This window comes from Penaeus monodon, chromosome 21 (genome assembly GCF_015228065.2).
Source record: "Penaeus monodon isolate SGIC_2016 chromosome 21, NSTDA_Pmon_1, whole genome shotgun sequence".
NCBI lineage: Eukaryota > Metazoa > Arthropoda > Malacostraca > Decapoda > Penaeidae > Penaeus > Penaeus monodon.
In genome coordinates, this window is record NC_051406.1 from 18,413,013 (window position 1) to 18,413,496 (window position 484).

Genomic DNA, 484 nt, shown 5'->3' on the forward strand with positions numbered 1-484 from the left:
TAAAAAAAAGTAGAAATCATTCTTTCATCAATATGCATACTATGAAGTAGCAACACTAGCAAAGCATACATACATGTGCACCTTGTGTCAACTTACATTCTAACTTTATTATTTACATATCAATTCTGGCTATACTTTGTTATAAAAATTACATCTATATGTACATAATTAACAATTTCTGAAGGGCCTCCCACAAATTTGAAGTAAACATTTTCAAATTTTGTTAGCTTTCCTTTTGACACTGCGGACCAACTGCTTACAATAAAACGAAGAAACCTGTCTTGTTCAAGACAAGAGGAAACTTCTCTTCTTATCTTTCCTACACAATAAACACACTTCCTGTTGAAAAATAAATAGTGTTTAGTACAGAAAGAACTATTATTTTTAAATTTTAAAATATATATATATACACTTATTGTCAATATCTCAAACATACATGTTCACTCTTATCGCCAAATGTAAATACTAATTCCCCCCCACCACA

General features: G+C 29.8%; 1 protein-coding gene across 1 annotated transcript in view; it reads right to left on the bottom strand.

The window, feature by feature from the left end:
• Positions 1-484, bottom strand: part of LOC119586286 (vacuolar protein sorting-associated protein 41 homolog) — a gene marked incomplete in the record, with an annotated part of 18,266 nt that overhangs the window by 951 nt on the left and 16,831 nt on the right. The window contains 1 exon segment of the mRNA XM_037934992.1: positions 3-339. Coding sequence (XP_037790920.1) covers positions 286-339 — 54 coding nt within the window.